The sequence below is a fragment of the Monodelphis domestica genome, chromosome 6 (assembly GCF_027887165.1).
Source record: "Monodelphis domestica isolate mMonDom1 chromosome 6, mMonDom1.pri, whole genome shotgun sequence".
Lineage (NCBI taxonomy): Eukaryota > Metazoa > Chordata > Mammalia > Didelphimorphia > Didelphidae > Monodelphis > Monodelphis domestica.
The window spans coordinates 30,900,901-30,917,885 of NC_077232.1; the positions used below are offsets into that span (position 1 = coordinate 30,900,901).

Here is a 16,985-nt window from a genome sequence, read left to right on the forward strand (position 1 = left end):
GGATTTGGAGCTTGGCAAAGAAGTCACTTAGCCAACCTTCTTATTTTACAGATGATGCCCATAAAGACAGAAACTTGTCTAAGGCAGTGATGGTGAACCTTTTAGAGACCGAGTGCCCAAACTGCACCCTCATGCTGTGTATGAGCCCTGCCTTACCCAGACAGGGGAGGGAGGAAGCCCTCCCATTAGGCTGATGGGTAGGGGGGTGGGTGATATGAGAAATGTCCTCTGACGTACTGGAGAGAGACAAGAGAGCAGCCTTCTCCAGCATGCTTGCCATAGCTTCATGTAAGACATACAGAGCCGGTACTGGCACTTGGAAATGAATCCCAAATTGAATGCTCTTTCCATTATATCAGGCACAAAGAGTGGGTATAATTTGTGCCTTCTTGTGTCCAGCTTCACACTCTTTTCTCCTAAGTAGCTTCTTACACCCCTTCTCATGTTACATGAAAAATAAGCATGAGTAACTTTATTTTGCTTTTATCCACCATTTGTGATGCAAAGTTTTAATTGCTTATAAGTCACCTGCTTTTAAGTCCAAAGAGTATTCCCTCCTCCCAAAGCTCACTTGACTTAAGGAATGTCACAAAACTAACCCCTCTCTCACTTCAGTGACTCCTGACTTCTCCTCTACCAGTGAGAAACTAGGCAACCCAATCTCTATAATCCTATTTTTTACTTCTTCCCCTCTGTATATTAACTGTAAAAAACCCAGCTTCTATGTCCTTGGCTACTGAGAACCTTGGTCCCGATTTGTTTTGCAACCATGCGGATTGCCAATAAATCATTTGTCTGGATGAAACTTGGTTTCTTTTTTATCCACTGTAACAATAACCATCCTTCCCTTTGCCAACCCATTGTTCAATTCCCAAGTCTACTCTACTTGCCACTGCTACCCATAGCCCAACTCTACTAGGAGCCCAGCCATCCCATGACTAAGCTGAGCAGTAGACAGTGGTATCATAAACAAACAAGGATAAATACGCTCACATTTCTTGAGGAGGAAAAAAAGTCTTCTCTTTTGCCCTTACATCACCTTCATTTCCAAAGAATGGGTGTTCCAATAGCTTAAAAATGTACTAAGACTTTTAGGGCCCCCTGTCTGTCCCTCATCCTCCCCTACCCACAGAGTCATTCTCCAAAGATAATGAAGAGGGGGAAGTAGGTCACCAATCCTTGCTGACAGATCAACTGAGCTTTGTAGGTTATGAAATGTTTACCCACTTGCTGACTCTCCCCACCTCTGCAAGCAAGGCAGGGCATTAAGTTCTCTCATCCATTCTTTGAGAACAAGTTGGGTCATTCTAACGACACAGGATAGAACCCATTTTTACAGTGTTTTAAATATTATGAAGTGCTTTCCTCCACTCTCATGAGGTAGATAGTATAGAAATTGCAGTCCCCATTTTATAGATGAGGAAATAAAGGCTAGAAGGGATCTCAGAACACATTTGCTATAGCTGTTCTGGGGTAAGAATACCCTCTGCAACCTCTCTTGTGAGGGAAACAGAGGATCTAGAGATAGAAAGGACTTTGATGGTCATCAAATCCAAACCCCTTATTTAACAGATGAAGAAATTCAACCCAAAAGATGAGAAGAAGGGAGAGGAAGAGGCAGAAAAGGAAGAGGGGAATTAACTTTAAGGCTTACAGGGCACTTCACAAACATTATCTCTTTCTACTCTCACAACAACCCTAGGAGGTAGGTGCTATTATTATTCCCCATTTTACAGTTGAGGAAACTAAGGATGACAGAAGACAACTGACTGACCTAGGGTCATCCAGCTCTAGGTCCAGCACTTTAGCCACCTAGCTGCCTCTAAGGTCACACAAGTAATTAGTAGCATAGTCAGATATCAAACTTCCAGTTGGGCCCCCTCACCCCCTCCTACTGGGCCACTGCCTTAGGGTATTGTCAAGGGGAGTCTTTGTCCTGGTCAAGGGTGGACCACGTGTTGTCTGAAGGATCTTCCAATCTCATGGACACTGATTTGGTGCCCAACGGAACCCTGCTGGATGGTGGAATCTTTTCTACTTTTCTGGGCAGGGGAGAGAACTTGAACTCTGGTCTCTAATCTTCTGAGAAGCAGTTAAATGCCTGACCAGTTTATGAGACCAACTGTGACTTTCAAACAATAGCCCCTGGGAAGGAGAGGGTGAGGTCCAGAAGCCGTTGCTTTATGGCTCAAGAGAAACATAGAACCACTCCTATAACTGGCAAAAGCCAAATCCCAGGGAGCCTAATGCTAGTTCAGCCCCCATCTGCGGGCTGAGGGCCAGGCTCTTGCCACTACTGTTATCGTATAGGTAGTAAGTGATAAAGCTGAGATTTGAACTCAAGTCCTCTGACCTCAAAATTCAGCATGGTTTCCCTTGCACCAAACGAACCTAGCAAGCAAGAACTCTAACAGACCCCAGAGATGACAATCATGACACCTTGCATTATGGAAGAATTCTCTTGGACTTTCTTTGTATCCACAGAACTTAGCACAAATAATTTGATGGGAACTTCACTAAGGGCTCATTCCTGATTGTAGTGATCTTGGGAGAGAAGAATGGGCAGGAATAAATCCTGGTTCCTGGCTTGCCCAAGGGAACCAGCTGGATTCAGCCTGCCATATCACCCACCACAAGTCAACTTCCAAGTTAACGCCCATGACCACCTGACTCCCTCCACCTCCAATCTCCCACAGAGGTCTGATGGTGCACAGTGGGAAGATCTCTGCCTTTGGAATCCAAAGCCGAATCCTACCTCAGCTACTTTCTACCTTTATGGGGCCCGTTGTGTAATGCTCTCACTATCACTTCCCCTCTATGAAGGGATTGGACTAGATGGCCTCTAATGGTCCATTTGGGCATGGGATCTATGACCTTTATGTCTTGGTTTTATTGGGAAAAGTCTTCATGATTTTGGAGTAGATTGAGGAAGGAGCAGGGACAGGAAAGGACAAGAAGGAAGTCTAGTATGCCTTGTAGTCCCATCCTGCAGGGAAACAGGACAAGAGGCCCCCTATAGAGGCCCCCTATATATGTTCAAGTTACCAGAGACTTAAAGAAATTAGGCCCCAACTCATTTGAAGCTTGGAAGAAAATGGGTAAGAGAGAAAGACAGAGACAGAGAGAAGGAGGGAGGGAGAAAGAGATAGAGAAAGAGAGAAAAAGAGAGACAGGAGAGAGAGAGAGGGAGGGAGGGAGGAGAGAAAGAGAAAAAGAGAAAAAGAGAGACAGAGAGAGAGTGTCATGGGGAGGAGCGTGTTATCCAACTACAGATAGTGAATCTATGGAATTGGGAATTGGAACCTAGGTCTCCAGATTCTATCTAGGCCTTTGTGTCAACCAGGTGGCTCCATAGATTCACCTTCCATCTTATCTGTCCTTCAGCAGCACTACATGGGCAAGGTTTCTGCCTCCCAAGGTCCAGTCTGGATTATACAGCCCTGATTCCCATTGGGTCTTAGCCAGAAGGAATTCTAGGAATGATACCATTGAATGGGTCCTCCATGTTGTTCCACATTTTCCAGGTGACAGTTGGGATGTTGTGATCCAATGATGTGATCTCCAGGGAACATTCTATCTTCAAATTCCATAACCCAAGGAAGTCAGCTACTCCTTTATTCCACTGAAGTCCATCAAGGATCCCCCATATACCTCTAGGCCACACTCCCAAGCATGCCACAACACCACTGTGATCAGATTTGTTACAAATCCACTTTATTTCTAAGCTCTCCACCTCTTATTTAGATCTAAGTTTTGCAGGTCTGTACAAGCAGAACTTCCCTAGTCCCACCTCCACCCCAAGGTACTGGGGCTCCTCTCAGGAGTAGGGAAGTCACTACCTGAAAAAGGGACCTAGCTTCTTAGAGAAGGAAGCCAATGTATTTCTTGCTTCTCCAGGAAGCTACTAGTCACAAAAATTCCAGGCTAATTTAGTTGCCTTTTCACCTTTTGGGGACCCAAGGACCACCCCTCCCTCCCATCATCCCTCTCCCCATGCACATATTCACACAGATACACACTCATAGCCAGTCACTACTGTCTTCTCAGGTGTCTCCAAGTATTTGGAGCTCATAAAAGGAAGGCAGATTTCTCCCGGAAGTTGGATCCGCTCCCTTCTGTTCTTAGATTTGGGGTACTGGGTTGGCGAGACCTTCATTCAGCCTCACCAGATGGGCAAACCTTTTGGGTTTTTTTTTTTGGCTGCCAAGGCCTAGCCCTGATCACACAGACCTGATTCCCATTGGGTTTGTATGAGGCCTTGGCCAACGGCACACCTTCCAGCTGAGTTAGCACAATGGTGGTACTCAGGTGGTATCAAGGGGACCTCTAGGCACTGAGGCTGGGTAGGTGGGGGACTTAAATGACAGGGCAGGAACTTATTGGAAAAAATGCAGTCCATCCATTGAAGAGACACACCTGAGATAGCTGGAGATGGCCCTTTGGCAGCCCCTAGTCACAAGCCCTATTTCATGGTGCCCCCAGGAAGGAAGACAATGGGACTCCACTCTAGCCCATGGAAAGGAGAAGGGGAGGCCCATTCTTCTGAATAACACATGCCAAACTGTGGCTGGTTAGGACTATGAAAGAATTAAATGCCTTTTATCAATAAGAAAACCTTGGCGGGAGTCAGGGCAGAAGGAGCTGAGGGTCAAAAGGGGATAGACAGATAAAAGATGCAAGAAGTCTCTCCACCGCCAGCCAGAGAAGAAAGACAAAACCTTTCCAAGTGGTCATCTAAGAGTTCTGAGAAGGTACAAAGGCAGGAAGGGATCAGACCAGAGGGAGGAAGGGAAGTTTCTTCAAACAAGGCTCATCAGGAGGAGCCCAAGGTCTAGAGCTTCCCAGATTTGGGGGAAGTATCAATAGGGAGAGTGGGGAAGCCACAAACTCGGGAAGGGGGTGGAATATAATTTGCTCAGAGCCATGGAGGCTCCAAAGAAAGCTAGACAGTCCAGGGCCCTCCATAGCAGGAGGCAATCAAAGCCACCTCAGTACTTGGGGACCTTGCTGTAGTCTTCTGAATGGATGTGTCGGCACAGACAGATGGACAGCATCATCCCCAGGAGCTAGAGGAAGAAAAGCACAAGATGAGAGAACTCTCAGGGCCTCCAGGGACTCAAATCAGTCCAAATATTGGTTCAGAGGAATCTTGCTGCTCCAGTTCAACCTATTTTTAGAACTTCAAGAGCTGGTCTTCAGACAATAGCCATGGGCCATCAGCAACCCCATCCCTGAAGCTTTCCTGGCTGGGTAGGACTTCTCTGGTACAACCTCAGAAAGCCCAGATGTATCACCAAGGCAGGGAAAGATGACTTCCAGGAACATCCAATTGAACATTAGAAAAATGGGCATATATTCTACTCTAATCCAAACTGGAGGCTTTGGGGTGAGGGGGGGCAGAATTTTAGTGCAGTTGTTTTGGGGTTCTTGAATATGTTTGTGTCCACCAATTAGCCAAGTTGGTTCTACCATGGAGGTCAGAGTTTGGTTCAAATTCCTAGTGGCATCCCATGCCCCATCCTGCCTCCCCTGTCTTCTTCCCATTAATCCCATTGCAATAATCCCATTGCATCCACTTATGAAGTACTTTAGTTTACAAAGTGCTTTCTGCTTATTTATCTCATCTGATTCTCTATCCACCCAGTGAGACAGGGCAAGGCTAGGACCTGTTATTGCTAAGTTAACAGCTGAGGAAACCAAGACTCAAAGAGCCTTTCCCAAAGTTGGTAGATTCATTGGTGTCAAAGCTGGCATCAGGAGCTCTTCCCACAGTGCCACACTATGTTTCCCTATTAGGTAAAGTCATCAATCATCATCAAATCTGCTCTCATCTCATTTTACAGAAAAGAATAAGCTGCCCAAGGAGGTGCAGGGACTTGCCCAAGGTCACACAGCTGAGATGGGATCTGAACCCTGGTCTTCTGATCTCAACATTCTTTTCTGTTGCCACCACATGCTTTTCCTGGGGGAGTGAGCACCAGAACCTCTGCCAAGTAAGACCGTGGGAACTAGTCAGGAATCCCAAGAATGGGCCGGGTCAGAATGACCAAGGATGCCAAGAGGAACAGTGGAGCTGAGTGAGTTTAAAGCACTCCCAGACCACAATGGCAAAAGGGAAGATTTAAAAATCTGGGATTCTAAGTGGAAAAGGGATCTTAGAGGCTATTTGTCCAACCCCCTTATTTGGGGGATGAAGCATAAACAAAGGAAGGGACTCAGTGGTCTCACAGGTAGTAGTAACAAGTCCTTTGACACCAAAGGTGGTGTCCTTTCACTGGGCGATGCTAGAGAAAGGATAGGTCATAAATTCCTACACACACACACACACACACACACACACACACACACACACACAGACACACACACACCTCCTACTATCAGCTGCCAAATTATCTCAAGTGGACATCCCTGCAGGACGAAGGGGCAAGAGAGAACTAACCTCAGTGACAGCAACACCAATGCAGACTCCAAGAATGATGCCAAGATTATCCCGTAGCCACATCTGAACTTTCTCCATGCAGCCCTGCATGGTGAAAATATAACTGTATCACAGAGGAAAAGGAAGAAGGAGGAGGAGGAGACTCATCACTTTAGAAAAGATCAATCCCTGCCATCCTTTGGGGAAGGAGGTCACATCAAGTGAGGGAAGAATGGAAGATCCTAGAGCTCCACTTCCAATTGAATCCTTTACCCACCTCGGTGTAAACAGGCCAGTCCTTGGGGTCATTATTGCTCTGGGTATTGTTGAAGACATAGCAGAAGCCACTCCTGATGATACTCCCCTCCTCCATTTCAGAGAATGAGTCATTGTTACAGGAACAAGGGTAGGTGGTGACACTTCTATTCATGAGGTTGATATTCTCTGTCCAGTTAAGGTAGCTAGTCCAGCCACAGCATTTCACCTATCAGCAAGACACACACAGTGAAGAAACATGGTATGGTTAGGCTAGCATCCTGTACTTGAGATTAGCTCTGAAATGTACAAGGTGGGTGACTTTGGGCCAGGAACTTTCCCACCCTGTTCCATGATGCCCTTTCTAGTCTGAGTGACATTCTCTGTTCTAAGATCTTTCTCAGCTCTGACATCTAGGGTCCCTACCAATAGTCTATGTTCTAAGACTCCTTGCAGATCTGAAATTTTATGTTCTAAGGGTTCTTGCCAGCTATGGCACTCAGTTCTAAGATGCTTGACATTTTGTGCTTTCAAATTCTTTCTAATCTGTCATTCTCTATATGGAGATTCTCTCAGCTCTGACATTATGTTCTCCTGACTCTCCAAACTCTGACATTCTGGGTTCTCCTGTCCCTCTCAGCTGCAAATCTAGGGTCCCTTCTAGTACCAATAATCTATGTTCTAAGACCCCTTGCAGATCTGAAATTTTATGTTCTAAGGTTCTTCCCAGCTATGGCACTCAGTTCTAAGATGCTTGACATTTTGTGCTTTCAAATTCTTTCTAATCTGTCATTCTCTATATGGAGATTCTCTCAGCTCTGACATTATGTTCTCCTGACTCTCCAAACTCTGACATTCTGGGTTCTCCTGTCCCTCTCAGCTGCAAATCTAGGGTCCCTTCTAGTACCAATAATCTATGTTCTAAGACCCCTTGCAGATCTGAAATTTCATGTTCTAAGGTTCTTCCCAGCTATGGCACTCAGTTCTAAGATGCTTGACATTTTGTGTTTTCAAGTTCTTTCTAGTCTGTCATTCTCTGTTCTAAGGTCCTCTCAGCTCTAACATTCTCTGATCTGAGATCTCTTCTAGATCTGACATTCTGTGCTTTGCAATTCCATTCAGTTGTGACACTTTCTGTTCTAAGATTCCTTCCAGCTTTGACATTCTCTCTGCTTAAAGCCCTTCCTTCCAGTTCCACTGTTCTATGTTTCTATAAGTGTGATGTCAAGCATCAAAGGCAGGTCAGGGGTTCCTTTTCCAGAGGAAAGGAGGAGTTTCCTACCTAGGCTAGGAGCAACAACAACCCTTCCATCTTTGCTGAGAGGCAATGGACATCTCACTGGCTATAGGAAACATAGAGCTAGGAAATGGTGCCAGTGGCTAATGCCATGCTGACTGCTTTCATTTTGGAGGTTGCTTTCAATTGTTATTGAGAAATGATGTTAAGATTAGTCTGTGGCCTCAGAGTATCCTCACCCTGCTGAGGAATCCCTGAGCCTTGAGAATTCTATGGACATCAGGTACATTTGGAATTCTGGGTTACTGTCAGATGAATCATAAAATATAGAACTGGGAGACTCTAGAAATCATCTAGCCCAGCCCTTTCATTTTTCATTTTACAGATAGAGAAACTGAGGACCAGAAAAGATAAGGCCCAAAGCAGTAAGAGACCCGAGAATCCAGTTCCCCGACTAATTCAAATTCTCTCTGTATTGTACAACATTATCTCTGAGGCTCTAATTCTGGGGTCCTGTGACTTGCCTTGGATCCCAACAGTGAAGACTCAGAAAACCTTACTGTCTTCCTTCTTACACTAGACTAGGAATTACAGCCATTTTCCCACACTGGAAAGAACCACTGATGGTTCCTTAACCTTAAGGCTCCTTAAAGAGAAGCCACCAGTCTTATAAGCCAAGAGATCATTGCCTAAACTCCAACACACTAGGGAGGCCACCAGGGCTAACATAACTGCCTCAGTTGCTCATCGGCAAAATGGGCACAATGTCTACCACAGGACAAGCATTTAATAAGTTCTCATTCATACATTTTTCATAATACTTGTAAATGTCTTGTACCTGCTATGAAAAATAGGAAAAAAAGTTATTTAAAGCACTAAAGAATGGTTAGTTATTATTATATCTTTGTCCTTAACTTTAAAAAAAAAGGAATTTTATATAATGACATACCCAGATTTAAAGCAAATCTGATGACCAAACAACCAAACTGAGTCTTAAAGACAGAAAATCAGAAATTAAAGCCTTGACAGTAGGATTTTACCATATAATTCCCTTATACATCAAGGTCTTCTAATACCTTTGAATGAATGAAATGAATAATTGAATGAGCAAAAAAAGTGAAGGAATGAATGAAATAAGTAAGGGAATGAACAAATGGGTGGATGGATAAATGAATGAATAAAAAGTCATTTCTTAAGTATTTAGTGTGAATCAAACACTGAGGATATGAGTGCCTGTTCTCACCAAGCTTACATCATTACAGGGGAAGACAATGAATATAAGGAGAGTAAGGACCAGGGAAGAATGTTTTAGAGAGGAAAATCAAAAAGAGTGGTGATTAGAATAAAAGAGTAATTCAGTAGGGTGTCCTTGTCAGCAATAATGGTGTAGATTTAGTCTATTTACATTTTGGAGGGTAGCCAATGGGAGTAGATTTGGGTCAATTAGATTTAGGTTCATATCCCATCCCTTCTCCTTAGTAGCCTGAACCAGGTAATGAATTTCACTGTTTCCTCGTCTATAAAATGGGGATAATGGCCCCTGTAGCAGAGACCTCACACACAGGGTCACTGTGAGGATCAAATTTGCACCTTCCAAACAAAAATCTAATTTCAGGAACAAACTACAGTTGTGAAAATCTGTGCTACTCCCTAATGTTCCTATCACAGTCCAGAAGTAGAATGGTCTGCTTTAGATGGTAATGAGTTCCCCACCTCTTGAAGATTTTAGGTAAAGGCTAGATAATCACTTCTCAAGGATGCCATAGAGGGGATGTGTTCTTCCTGTAAGGGATGGACTTGATGGACTCTATGGCCCCTTACAAGTCTGAGCTTCTAAGTTAAAGTGATCACTAGCTCCTATGAAATTATCCTTCCTCTGCAGCTGTTTCCCTGGATGACCCTGGAAAAGTTTGCTTCCTTCTCTGGGCATCAGTTTTGTCATCTGTAAAAATAAGGGGACTCAACTACAAGGTCCCCCAGGTCAATCAGCAATGATATTCTCTGCTCTGGTGGTCCCATGCATTAGCTCCTGGGGCCAGCAGGGGGTGCCCTAAGGCTGCTAAATGAGGTCCATGTTCCCTGGCTACCCCAAAGGCACAGAAGGAATCTCCAGCTGCCTCCCTCCAGATTTAGAGTTGGAAGGGAACTGACAGATCATTTCACCCAAACCTCTCACTTTACAGATGAGAATACCAGGCTCTGAAGCCATGAACTGTGGCACAGTGGAAAAATCATTGACTGTGGAGCCAGAAGAATGGGCTCAACTCTTGCCCACCCCTGATACTTCCTACCTCTGGAAACTTGGACAAATTACTAAGCTTCCCTGCCCTTACGTTTCCTTGTCTACAGAATGAAGGGACCTCACTTTCCTTTTTTTGTAAGGTATGGAAGGCTCAGTTTTCTCATCTGTAAAATGATGGAGGTCTTAGATTCCTCATCTACAAGATGAGAGGGTTCCAGTTTCCTCATCTGTAAGAAACTGGTGTCTAGTTTCCTCATCTATAAGATGAGGGGCCTCAGTTTCCTCATCTGTAAGGTAAGGGAGCTCAATTTCCTCATCTCTAAAATAAGGGCAAGGGGCTGTTTCCTCATCTATAAAATGAAAGAAGTTCAATTTCCTCTTCCATCTATACAATAAGGGAGGGTCTATCTCTGTGCCCACCAATGCCAGAGAGGCATTTCCTGAATTTTTATAAGACTTGCCCTGTTACTTCCTATTCCCTAGACCAAGCTGACTGAAGATAAGATAGAAAATCCTTGCTGAAGCTGGAGTCATCTCCAGTCATCCCTCATCCACCTACCAGCCTCAAAACAGTGACCATCCATGACCGAGTACCCATATCCAAAAGGCCCAGATGGTATATGAAGTTCAGATGCCCCCAGTCCCATTTCCCTCTTCCCAAATAACATACCTGTGACTGTACATAATCCCAGGTGTCTTGAATAGCTGCCTGTTGAGGGTTGTCAGGGTCGTAGGTCAAAATCAGATTGTTCACAATGGTGTTCATCTCTTCCTTCACCTAGAGAGGTGGGGAAAGAGAGCGTGAGAGTCAGATCAACTAAAATACAGGCTTTATTTCAATATTCTCCTCTTCCCTAAATGCTGGTGCCAGGTACTATAGAAGACATCTCAGGAGACTTTCAGATATAGAGGGAAGAGGTAGCAATGTTTACAAAGAGGGAGACTCCTCCTTCCCAAATGGACACTGACAAACTATCACCAGGTCAGAGGAGACATTCCTTCCCATTGAACCATGATTATCTCCTCTTCCAGGAAACTTTCCCTCAGAATCCCCCTTGGAATTGCCTTCCCCTTTGGGCTTTATACAACATGGCCCCAAAGCTCTCAATCTACACTGAAATCCTCATGATAGCCTCTAAGTCCTCCCACCAATGGAGACAGTTCATCCAAAAGGAATTTGAGAATCATGGAAGCCAAGAGTTTAAAGGAATGACAGAGGCCATATGAAGATCCCAGAATTCTTTCCATTACATACACATATATGTATGAATGTATGTATATGTATGTGTTCTAAGATTTGATCATCTAGCCTTTGTTTGAAGAGTCCTAGGGAAGGGGAGCCTGTTATTGCCCAAGGTGGTCATTTCTTCTCTAATTATTAGCAAATATTTCCTAATATCCTGCCTAAATCTGCCTCTCTCTACCTGCCACCCACTACTCTCAGTCTTATCTTCAGAGATCAAGTAGAACAAGGCCAACCCTTCTTTCAAATGACAGGATTTTATGAATATGGCTATCATTTCCTAGCTGCATGACCCTGGACAAGTCATTTAATCTTGTTTGCCTAGCCCTTGACCTTCTCAGAGTTGTTACTAAGACAGGAAGTAAGAGTTAGAAAATAACAGTTATTTTCTTTCTGTATCTTCTCTTCCTCGGTGCCTCTGGCTCATCTTCCTACAGGAATTGTGGCCATATTTCTCTTTCCCCACCTTGGCAGCTTTAGTTGAGTGATGCTCTGGGGGTTTGACCCAATGGGAGGTTGGGAGACCATAGGTATTTCATTTAACCTTTTCAGTATTCCAGGAAACTCTATGACAATTGACGATTGACAGTGGATGAGTTGCCAATCTGTTTCCAGAAGGGAAGGAGTTACTGCACTGGGAGTCCCCATATTAAGGAAATCATAGGCTTGGATGAAAAACAGTAAACTACACAGAGAGAACCTAACTGATTTCCTCAGCTCTTCTCCAACTTTTTAGCAAATGCGATGCATACTGACTTCTTTTTTTGTAATGATAAATTTAGAGAGTGACTATTCCTCTTACCAAAGAACTCAACTCAGGAGCCTCTCAGAGCTTATTTATTTAAAATAGAACCAGATATATATGCAGCTTTTCAGGAACATGGCAGTGTGAAGAGAAATAGATTTGTATGCAAATGGGTGTCATTGTGAGGGAAGTGGGAGTGAGAGAGGGTGGTCAGCATCTCCAGAACCACAACTCTGCAAGAAAGCAGGCTCCGGGTTATTTCCATGTCCTTCCTCTCTGAGTACCTTGCCTAGCTTCCTGATTTGTAGCAGAAACTGGCCCCCTGATCATTCAGCAGGAACCTCCCAGCCTGAGTCTCTGGGGGCTGGGGAATCCAAAGGCAGTGCCCTCTTGGGTCCCTTTCCTTCTTGAGAAACAAAAGGGGGCAGGAGGAGAAGCTGAAACTCCTGGTTGGGGGATTTCAGAGCACTGAAAAGAAAATATATAGCTATGCTCTCTGGTTCTGGAGTCAAGGTGCTGAAATGAAGATTTCTGCCTTTCTTTTTTCTGTTTTTCTTTCTGATGGCCATCTTAGACACTAATAAAGGTAGAGTCCCATGGATTGGGGACCCCTAGACCAAGTTCATCTCAATCCCACTTGCTTAAACGCAAGAGGAAACAGCTACAGTGAGTGGATCAGCTTGTGTCTACAAGTGTGGACAGCTCCCTCCCTTCACCTGTTTCTGGACTCCTGGAACTCCCACCTCAGCTCAATGGCTCCACTTGCCCAATTGCAGTGAAAATTAATTGGCATTTCCTTATCTGTGTGTAAGTTCATCATCCCATTAATGTGTGAGCTCCTTGTGTTTGATTTTGTCTCTGTCCCAGGCATTTAGCATAGAATTTCACTCATTTTGTTTAAATAGACCTGCCAAATTCATTGATGTTAAGGCTCTGAGTAAACCCCTCCCAGACCATGGGAATCAGCACCTTCTCTCAAACTGATGACCTTAGAGCACTGCTTGGGGGCACTAAAAGAATGGGGGACTTGTCAGTTGTCAGAGGTAGAATTTGATCCCAGGTCCTTCGGATTCTGGGCCTGATTGTTATCCATTATACCTGGCACATTGTCTGGTGCCTCCTCTCACCAATAATCATGGGGGCCTCTACAGTTTTTCCCTTAGAGATTCCTTCTTACTTTAACCATTTGATGCACCTGGGGTCACCCTTCTCTCCCATATTCTCTTCAGGCCTTTAACTCTGAAGTTCTAGATTAAATTTTCTGTTTATACCCCAGATGAAGGCACAGAGTAAGGCTCAACTTTTCCTATTTCACAGCCCCATTGACCTCAAAACAAAAACACAGGATGATGGGGTCAGAGAAATTTTTATTAAAGACTCTACAACAGGCCAGAGGCTACAGAAGGGAGGGCCTCTTTGCCAGCACTGCTGGCCTCTTTCTGGATCCCAAGGAATCTAGGCATTGAGGAGCAAGGAGCCCATACATAGCTGGGAATACTGCAATAAGAAGGGCTTGAGAATGCACATAAATGTACTATAGGGAGCCCCAGTTCTTTCCATGAGAGAAGAGATGGTCTCATGCTAACTCTACTTTTGTTCTGGTCCTCATTGATTGACCCAGCCTAACTCAGGGACAGCTTCCATTCTCTGTATGGTCCTAGGACTTAGCAGTTGTAATAATAATAAACTAGCATTTATATAGAGCTTTAAAGGTTTGCAAAGCACTTTACAAATATCAACTCATTTTATCCTCACAAAAACCCTTGATACTAAGTGCTATTATTATCCCCATTTTATAGATGAGGAAACTGAAGTGCACAGGGGTTAAATGCCTTGCCTACAATCACACAGTATCTGAAGATGGATTTGAACTCAGGTCTTCTTTATTCCAGGTCCAGTACTCAATCTACTGTGTCACTAGCTGGCTTTAAAAAAAAAAAAATTCTACCCCTCTTTTTTTCTTTCTCCTCCTCTTCCACATGTGGTTTGAAGTTCAACAATCATATGAAGGAGCTCTTGAAAAACTGTCTATTTCCATTTTACAGATGAGGAAGCTAGGGCTCAGGAAAGTTGTGACTTCCCTAAGGTCAAATAGCTCTTAAGTAGCAGAGCTAGGATTTAATCCAAGTCTCCCTGTCTTCTAATTTAAGGCCTGTTCCAATATACCACTCATTGATTACTTCCTGCTACAGTATCAGTTAATTTCAGAATACAGAATCATCTCCCAAAGCAGACCATAACCCTCTTTTCCCCCGGATGCTCTTTCTCCCTTCCATGTGCTCTCTCTATCATCCAGCTTCAGTGGGTCACTCACTGCTCTGCCTCTCATCTGTGTGTCTGGCCACTGAATGGCTATCCTTCATCTCTACCTTGCAGAATTCCTGACTTCCTTCACCTTCCAAAGGAGTCATTTCCTGATCTCCTAGTGCTAGGATGAATAAACTGATGGATAAATGCATAATAAATAGATAAGCATATAGTTAGATGGATGAGTAGATAGATAAATAGGTAGATAGATAGATGGACAGACATAGATAGATCAATTGATTGATAGATAGAGAGATAGAGATGGCTAGATGGATGGATGGTTTTTGGATAGATAGACAGATAGACAGACAGACAGACAGATAGATAGATAGATAGATAGATAGATAGATAGATAGATAGATAGATAGATAGATAGATAGAGATAGCTAGATGGATGGATGGTTTTTGGATAGACAGACAGACAGATAGATAGAGATAGATAGATGGACGGAGAGATAGAGATAGCTAGATGGATGGATGGATGTTTGGATAGATAGACAGACAGACAGACAGATAGATAGATAGATAGACATAGAGATAGATAGATGGAGAGATAGAAAGATGGATGGTTGGTTGAATATATAGATGGTTGGATGGATAGGTACAGACAGATAGATCAATTGATTGATAAATAGATGAGAGATCGATAGATAGTTGGATAGGTGAATAAACAGATGGATAGATAAATACATGGATGGATAGAAAGATGCATAACTAGATTGCTAGATAGATACTGTCTCCCCTGCAAGAAAAATAAGGTCCTTAAGGTCAGGAATGTTTTACTTTTGTCTTTGTGTTCCTAACACCTAGTGCCTGGCACATAGTAGGTGCTTACTAAATCCTTGACTGGTTGAGAGCAAAGACTCTTCTATTTGATTTGTTTATTCTAAGCATTAAGAACAGCCCCCTCCTTGCCCTACCAACCCCCCACCCCCATCTCATACACCCAAAGAAAAAGTTTAATAAAAGCTTATAGATCAGTTCTATCCCAACTGTCAAAACCATGCTCATGGCATAGAAGAAGAAAAAAAAAAAGCTCTAGGTTTGGAATCAAGAAACCCAAGTTCAAATTCTGCTTCTGACATCTACTAGCTATGTGACAAAGCAAAGTTGTATAGCCTCTCTGAACCTCAGTTTCCTTAGCTAGAAAAAGGGTAGTCCCCTAGGTCTACTAAAGAAACATGAGCTATTATTATTCTCTGGGTTCAGCCCACAGTTTCCCTTTCTAACCCTAAAGGGGAACAGAAAGGACCCAACTTCTTCCTTCCACCCCCACCAGGGGTAATGCAGAAAGAAACCTGAGCTGGTGGTGGGGAGAGGGGAGTTGACTGACTTTCCAGCTGGACTCCCGTGAGGTGTGAGAAAGGCCCTCTCACAGAGGATTGCTTTGTCCCAGAGAAAACCCGTTTCACCACCTTTGGCATTTCAATGTGTGTATGTTCAGTGGAGTTTTTTTGTTTTGGTTTGGTTTGGTTTTAATGGGAATGGATGAGAGAGGGAATTATAGGGTGTCACTCCTCCCAAGCAGGTCACCTGGCTTTCTTTGATGCAAGGAAGTCCAAGGTAATTGAAGGAGCTAATTCTGAGGATCATGGGATCAGAGCTTTAGGGCTGCAAGAGACCTCAGATGTCATTTAGACCAATGTCTTCATGTTATAGATGCAGAAACTGCGTCCTTGGGCAGATGAAATGACTTGCTTTGTATCACACAGACAATAAAACCAAGCCTTTCATTTTACAGATGGGGAAACTAAGACCCCGATGGATAAACTGACTACCCCAGAGTCATAAGATCATAAATTTAGAGGGAGAAGGGGCTTCAGAGGTCATCTAATCTAACCCCTTTGTTTTATAGATTAGGAAACTAAGGATGCAGTGGAGAGAGTATTGTCAGGAAGTCAGGGAAGTCAGGAAGACCCAAGTTCAAATCCAGCTTCAGATACTAATTAGCTGTGTGATCCTGGACAAGTTACTTAATCCCATTTGCCTCACTTTCTTCATCTGTAAAATAAGCTGGAGAAGGAACTAGCAGGCAATTCCAGGATCTTTACCAAGAAAACCCCAAATGGGATGGAGAACAACTGAACACAACTGAAAAAAATTTAACAACAACAAAACTAAGGGCTGAGGAGGGAGGGAATAAGGTGACCATGGACAGATCAGACATAGGACCTCTGACTTCAAGATCTATATATTTTTTAAATCACTGTACAGTGCTACTTTTCTTCCTCTTCTTTTTGTTGGGAAGGTCAGAGAAAAAAGCTCCATCAGAAGAGAGTAAAATTATAGAAAGAAGGTCTCCCATTTCTCTATCCACCTACCCTTTGCCTGACCTCAATCATTCTCCCAGGCTCTGGGGTCCTCTCTCTGCCCTCTGGCAGCTGCAGGCCTGAGCCCTGGCAGAGGCCAACAGAGGCAAAGGCTCAGGCCATCTTCCTACCCCCCCACCTTTTTTTTTTTTTGCTGGGCTTTGCTTCAACTCAGATTCTTTCCGACCACCAAGTTTCCTGATCTCATTCCCAGAAACTACTATTTTCC

General features: G+C 43.8%; 1 protein-coding gene across 1 annotated transcript in view; it reads right to left on the minus strand.

Annotated features, from left to right (window-relative positions):
- Positions 1 to 3,692: 3,692 nt before the first annotated feature.
- CD82 (CD82 molecule) overlaps positions 3,693 to 16,985 on the minus strand; it is an 86,681-nt gene continuing 73,388 nt past the window's right edge. The window contains exons 6-9 of the mRNA XM_001362767.4: positions 10,823 to 10,930; positions 6,696 to 6,902; positions 6,440 to 6,523; positions 3,693 to 5,066 (exon numbers count right to left, since the gene is read on the minus strand). Coding sequence (XP_001362804.2) covers positions 4,989 to 5,066; positions 6,440 to 6,523; positions 6,696 to 6,902; positions 10,823 to 10,930 — 477 coding nt within the window. The 3' untranslated portion in view covers positions 3,693 to 4,988. The remainder of the gene's footprint in view (positions 5,067 to 6,439; positions 6,524 to 6,695; positions 6,903 to 10,822; positions 10,931 to 16,985) is intronic.